At 36.4% G+C, this 6,991-nt stretch overlaps 1 protein-coding gene across 9 annotated transcripts in view; it reads right to left on the bottom strand.

Annotated features, from left to right (window-relative positions):
- ep300b (EP300 lysine acetyltransferase b) overlaps window positions 1-6,991 on the bottom strand; it is a 45,874-nt gene that overhangs the window by 5,489 nt on the left and 33,394 nt on the right. For all 9 annotated transcript variants that reach the window (XM_079644386.1, XM_079644390.1, XM_079644391.1 and 6 more), the window contains 4 exons: window positions 5,764-6,024; window positions 2,346-2,511; window positions 1,980-2,147; window positions 1,702-1,863 (listed from right to left, as the gene is read on the bottom strand). In XM_079644386.1, the coding sequence (XP_079500512.1) occupies window positions 1,702-1,863; window positions 1,980-2,147; window positions 2,346-2,511; window positions 5,764-6,024 (757 nt within the window). The remainder of the gene's footprint in view (window positions 1-1,701; window positions 1,864-1,979; window positions 2,148-2,345; window positions 2,512-5,763; window positions 6,025-6,991) is intronic.

The raw sequence follows: 6,991 nt of genomic DNA, 5'->3' as shown, positions 1-6,991 counted from the left end.
GAGGGTCAGCTGGAGGAATCGGGCTCTTCGTACAGTTTCATTAATGAGCTTTTTTCTCTCACAATACAATTTGCTTTTTATCCTCCAGCGCAAACAAGTTTGTCATCACATGATTCCTTTAGTTTCCCTTCTGAATGTTTAAAGGTCATTTTGGAGAAACCAGCTCGAGTGCGCTAGAATTTGAAAATACACAACCGGAACAAATCTTCCACTTCCTTACAGAGCCCCTCCTCCAACACACACCAATGAGGGCACGAGATAAGTTTGTGCACAGATGGAAGGCTGACAGGCAGCTAGGCCATCCAGTTACTTTAGCCGGGCCGGCTCAGATGATTGGTCGTGCTTTTTACAGCGCCACGGCTTCAACAGATGACATTTGTTTATGAATTTATTGTCAAAGCATTTAAGATATTCATTGCTACCATAGCATTCCACGGAATATATAACAACAAGTGTATCTCGAGCCGGTTTCTCAAACTTACCTACCCCACCTTTAAGTATATATTCTCTTGTCCGTTTTATCTGGGGGTTTTAGTTCAAAATAAACACAAAGTGAACAAAAGTGCTTCTTGCAGTGTTGTAAATTAAAACTTTACTATTCTTTAGTGAAGGCTTTTTGCTTTTCTGTATATGGTATTCTATCAAAAAGGTGAGGGCCTCTGGTGCACACTGTGTGAACATTTTAAAACAGCAGCAACCAGTCTGTAGCAGGGAGTATGGCTGATAACGCGGCGCAGAAATTAGTACGAATTGTCACATTAGCCTCTTAGCTTAGTGGGGGTGACGTGAAGTCATGTGACCGGGATGTAGTTCCTTTATAGCCTAACGTTAGCTTTTTACTTCAGGGAATTGCATTTACGCGTCAGCAATCATAAAGGGGTATTAATATGAGGAGATTATCCTGCTGAGTAAAACGTGTAAGTATGATAAACATGAGTATGCCACAGATTTAATTTATTATAGACAATATTCCAAAATCTAATGAAAGAATACCATTGCTTTGTGTCGAGGGAGCCCTTGTGATGCTATCCTCTAACGCAGAACTGTTATGTTCCTCATTCATTAAGTGGAGTCAATGTGATAACTGACGTGTCGACACAAGGCAGCATAATGTTGTTATAATTATGCCATTTAAACTCAGGGTATATGCAGGAATCCTGAAGTCAGATGTAAAACCTTTTAAGACCTTTTTTAAGACCCTTTCCACACATTTTAAGACCTCATCGCCACTTTGAGTTTTAACCGGTTACCTTGGCGACACACTTTACCTCACATTGACTATATACAGTATTGACTGTCCTTCCTCCTTATCTTCCAACCATTTGGACGCAGACTTGCATTTCCCCATAACGATGTTGCTTAGCAACCGGCGTAAACGGGCCTTCGCGCGCTATCAAGCAGTGAGCGTGCGATGTCCTGTTCAGATGACGTCAAACCCAACGGGATGCCATAAATAAACTACACAGAATCACACTACACACCTACGCAATGATTACATTCAGGCAGACTGTAGAATACAACCTCTTTGGACAATTGATATACTTATTGAAAACAAGCTACAAAATGTAATACCTTGGGAAATGCCGTTTAATACTTTTTAATAGCCTTCATTTTCACTAAATTGATTGATCAACGTCTAATACTTTTTAAGACCCCGCGGACCCCCTGGTACTGCTTTAGCTGTAATCAAAGTGGACTCGCCTCTTTATGTTTCTCCATGGTGGCGTAGAGTTTCTGGGAGAGGTCGTTGGAGACGTTGGGCATCCCCGGTTTCTTCTTATTGGCTCGGCTCAGGCTGCTCTTGTTCTTGCTGGTCTTCTTATTGTTCTTCTTTTTGGCATTCTTACTGTCTGCTTTCGTCACCTGCAAATACATGTTTTAAAGTCAGTGTCAATACAGAGCACTGCCATGACCAAAATCACGATGATGATGATGGTGATGATGATGATGATGATGATGTGGACTCTTGTTGTACTGACGTCTGTGCACTCGTTAGAGGTGCTGTTCTCCTCCCTCTTCCTCTCCTCCTCTTCCTGCTCCAGCTCCTTGATGCTCTCCTCCAGGACGTTGGGCCAGAAGTCGCCCTCGAAGTACGGAAGCTCTTTAGCGCTCGTCAGCCGGTCCTCTGTCGCCTGCTTGAAGACATCCTGAGAAACAAAGACAAATGTGTTTAAGAGTTGTAACGTCTTTATGGTCATTTTTTAAATTACTCTTTTCACTATTTTAGCAAATCAAACATTCATCTAAAGTTCAAATGTTATTCTTGACCAATGAAACCGATCTCAGAATATGCCCAGTGCAATAGCTTTACTAGGTCTGAACAATAAGTTGAAGTCGTGTCTCACCTTGTAGTCGTGAACGATGCGCTCAGCCACAGCTTTGTCCAGCATCTTCCGGTACCACTCCTGCAGCCGTTTGGGTTTGGGGATCTTCTGGTCGGCGGGGTGACAGTGGAAGATATAATCGTCGCCTTCACTGGGTGGACAGGCCCATATGTGACCCGTCGTATACCTGACAGAAGAAGGCATGTATTTGTTAGAAAAATATCACTCGTCCCCGGCTTGAGCTTCAACCTCAGGATCCATGTATCTGTGACCCTCTCCAGAATGGAAGTAGTCATCACATACAGAGCATCAACTAGTTCCTGAACAGTGTCCTCCATGCTGATATACAAGAGCCCTCTCTTGACAGTTACATCTCAAAATTCTGTATTTTATGCTCAAAATCTCAAAATCCTGTATTTTTTCTCAAAATTCTGTCTTTTTCCATAAAAATCTCAAAATTCTGTATTTTTTCTAAAAATCTCAAAATTCTGTATTTTTTCTAAAAAATCCTGACTTTTTTTCTAAAAATCTCTAAATTCTGTATTTTTTCTAAAAATCTCTAAATTCTGTCTTATCTAAAAGATCCTGACTTTTTACTCAAAATCTCAAATTGTTGTATTTTTTCTTAAAAATCTTTTTCTAAATACTTCAAAATGTTAATAATCACTGGTCACCGGCTTGAGCTTCAATCTCAGGATCCATGTATCTGTGATCCTCTCCAGAATGGAAGTAGTCATCACATACAGAACATCAACTAGTTCCTGAACAGTGTCCTTCACATGCTGATATCCAAGAGCCCTCTCTTGAGTTACATCTCAAAATTCTGTATTGTATGCTCAAAATCTCTAAATTCTGTATTTTTTCTAAAAATTCTGTCTTTTTCCATAAAAACCTCAATTCTGTATTTTTTCTAAAAATCTCTAAATTCTGTATTTTTTCTCAAAATCTTGTATTTTTTCTAAAAATCTCTAAATTCTCTATTTTTTCGAAAAAATCCTGACTTTTTTTCTAAAAATCTCTAAATTCTCTATTTTTTCTAAAAATCTCTAAATTCTGTCTTATCTAAAAGATCCTGACTTTTTACTCAAAATCTCAAATTGTTGTATTTTTTCTTAAAAGTCTTTTTCTAAATACTTCAAAATGTTAATAATCACTGGTCATCGGCTTGAGCTTCAATCTCAGGATCCACGTATTTGTGATCCTCTCCAGAATGGAAGTAGTCATCACATACAGAGCATCAACTAGTTCCTGAACAGTGTCCTCCATGCTGATATACAAGAGCCCTCTCTTGACAGTTACATCTCAAAATTCTGTATTTTATGCTCAAAATCTCAAAATCCTGTATTTTTTCTCAAAATTCTGTCTTTTTCCATAAAAATCTCAAAATTCTGTATTTTTTCTAAAAATCTCAAAATTCTGTATTTTTTCTAAAAAATCCTGACTTTTTTTCTAAAAATCTCTAAATTCTGTATTTTTTCTAAAAATCTCTAAATTCTGTCTTATCTAAAAGATCCTGACTTTTTACTCAAAATCTCAAATTGTTGTATTTTTTCTTAAAAATCTTTTTCTAAATACTTCAAAATGTTAATAATCACTGGTCACCGGCTTGAGCTTCAATCTCAGGATCCATGTATCTGTGATCCTCTCCAGAATGGAAGTAGTCATCACATACAGAACATCAACTAGTTCCTGAACAGTGTCCTTCACATGCTGATATCCAAGAGCCCTCTCTTGAGTTACATCTCAAAATTCTGTATTGTATGCTCAAAATCTCTAAATTCTGTATTTTTTCTAAAAATTCTGTCTTTTTCCATAAAAACCTCAATTCTGTATTTTTTCTAAAAATCTCTAAATTCTGTATTTTTTCTCAAAATCTTGTATTTTTTCTAAAAATCTCTAAATTCTCTATTTTTTCGAAAAAATCCTGACTTTTTTTCTAAAAATCTCTAAATTCTCTATTTTTTCTAAAAATCTCTAAATTCTGTCTTATCTAAAAGATCCTGACTTTTTACTCAAAATCTCAAATTGTTGTATTTTTTCTTAAAAGTCTTTTTCTAAATACTTCAAAATGTTAATAATCACTGGTCATCGGCTTGAGCTTCAATCTCAGGATCCACGTATTTGTGATCCTCTCCAGAATGGAAGTAGTCATCACATACAGAGCATCAACTAGTTCCTGAACAGTGTCCTCCATGCTGATATACAAGAGCCCTCTCTTGACAGTTACATCTCAAAATTCTGTATTTTATGCTCAAAATCTCAAAATCCTGTATTTTTTCTCAAAATTCTGTCTTTTTCCATAAAAATCTCAAAATTCTGTATTTTTTCTAAAAATCTCAAAATTCTGTATTTTTTCTAAAAAATCCTGACTTTTTTTCTAAAAATCTCTAAATTCTGTATTTTTTCTAAAAATCTCTAAATTCTGTCTTATCTAAAAGATCCTGACTTTTTACTCAAAATCTCAAATTGTTGTATTTTTTCTTAAAAATCTTTTTCTAAATACTTCAAAATGTTAATAATCACTGGTCACCGGCTTGAGCTTCAACATCAGGATCCATGTATTTGTGATCCTCTCCAGAATGGAAGTAGTCATCACATACAGAGCATCAACTAGTTCCTGAACAGTGTCCTTCACATGCTGATATACAAGAGAGGGAGTTCCACAGTCTCAAGATGGAGGAATACCGGTTCTTCTAAGTAATCATACATCCTGTCATGAACACAATACTGACTTTTTTCTCAAAATGTTGTTTTTCTTCTCAAAATGTTGACTATTTCTCAAAATCCTGACTTTTTTTCTCAAAATCTCAAATCCTGACTTTTTCTCAAAATCCTGACTTTTTACTAAAAAATCTCAACATTCTGACTTTTTACTCAAAATCCTGACTTTTTTTCTCAAAATCCTGACTTTTTCTCAAAATCCTGACTATTTCTCAAAATCCTGACTTTTTACTCCAAATCCTGACTTTTTTACTCAAAATCTCAAAATTCTGACTTTTTACTAAAAATCCTGACTTTTTACTCAAAATTCTGACTTTTTACTCAAAATCCAGACTTTTTCTCAAAATCTCCAAATCCAGACTTTTTACTCAAAATCTTCAGATCCAGACTTTTTACTAAAAAAGCTCCAAATTCTGACTTTTTACTAAAAATCCCCAAATTCTGACTTTTACTCAAAATCTCCAAATTCTGACTTTTTCAAAATATCTAAATTCTGACTTTTTCTAAAAATCTCAGTCCTGATGCTCTTCTAGGTAATCATACATCCTGTCATGTACACAGCTGCAGTTGGGATACCTTTGTTATCAAGTGTACTCTGATATTGGAAGAGGACATTCAGTATTTTCCAAACAGTATTCATGTGAAAAAAGTTAATTTATCTCCTTTTTATTTCATATGCATGCAAAAAACACAAAGTCAAATTAGTTTGTTCTCTTACCCGATCCTCCGGACGTACTCCAGGTATCCCAGCAGGATCTCGTGGTAGACATTTGTTCTGATGAGTCGCGGCTGGAAGAAGTGAACGCTGTCCAGGTAGGAGATGTAAACTCTCCTCTGGTTGGGAGGCGGGCAGTCGGAGCCGTACTCCTGGACGTGCATCCCGAAAAAACACACGTCTGCTCCGTCGATATCTTCGAATGCAAACAGGGCTTTCATCCTGTAGGGGAAGGAGGCGCACATCTCCCCGCTGTCCACAAACCTGGAGGTAGGGGCAAAGAAAGCCAGGGTGAGGAAAATACAGGACATGGAATCAGAAACTCTTTGCCATGTTCAAATCATCTCAAATAAGGGGGAGGTGTGCAAACATAGATCATATCTAAAATGTTTTTAATGCTCGAGGCATAATTAGCTTCTCTATGGAGCTTTAGTGTTGAAAGCAGAGCTGGAACAATAAAATCAATTATCGCAATACTTTGATCAAATACCTCGGTATATAACATTTTATGGAGCATTGATGCTTTCACAACATTATTACCAGAGAATTTTAAACTTTTATATCAATATTTGTATTTATTAATCTTTTATTGAACATTTTACTTCAACTTTTTATGTTTGAATAAATATTTTGATAGTGCACATTTGACTATCATGTGTTTAAAATTACATTTGACTCTAACTTCAAATAATTATATAAATGTACCCATTTATTTCATTCTAAAATGAATAAACTGTCATAAAGCCGAATTTCACCACAGGACAAATAAAGTAATTCAATTCTTGCTACAGCCTAATATCCACTCTGCTGTGTACCATGGCCAACCAGCTGTTGCCTGGTAACAACATCCTTAAGCATGTGTTTCTGCATTGGCATGGAGTTAGTGCTGCATGGAAACCGGTCCAGCATCTAGCGCCCCCTGCTGGTCAGAACCCACGGGAAACTAACTTGGACTGAAGAGCCCATATTCATGATATTTTTGCAAGAATTCAAACACAGCTACAGATCTGTTTTTAAAATGTTTCAATAGATATTAAAGCTTGTTGTTACACATATATCTATATACTGTAGAGGCTAAGACCAAGCTTTAAGCAACTGAGGTGCCACTCTTTTGATGCAATGATTTACTTCTGAACTACATTATATACAAAAGTTTAAAATGAACACTTAGTTGTTTATTCCCATGTTGAACTGTTACATTTGGACCAGCTTTCACATCAGCAAAAATTCA

This window comes from Notothenia rossii (genome assembly GCF_949606895.1).
Source record: "Notothenia rossii genome assembly, chromosome: 8".
NCBI classification, from domain to species: domain Eukaryota; kingdom Metazoa; phylum Chordata; class Actinopteri; order Perciformes; family Nototheniidae; genus Notothenia; species Notothenia rossii.
This window is presented reverse-complemented; position numbering and strand designations above follow the sequence as displayed.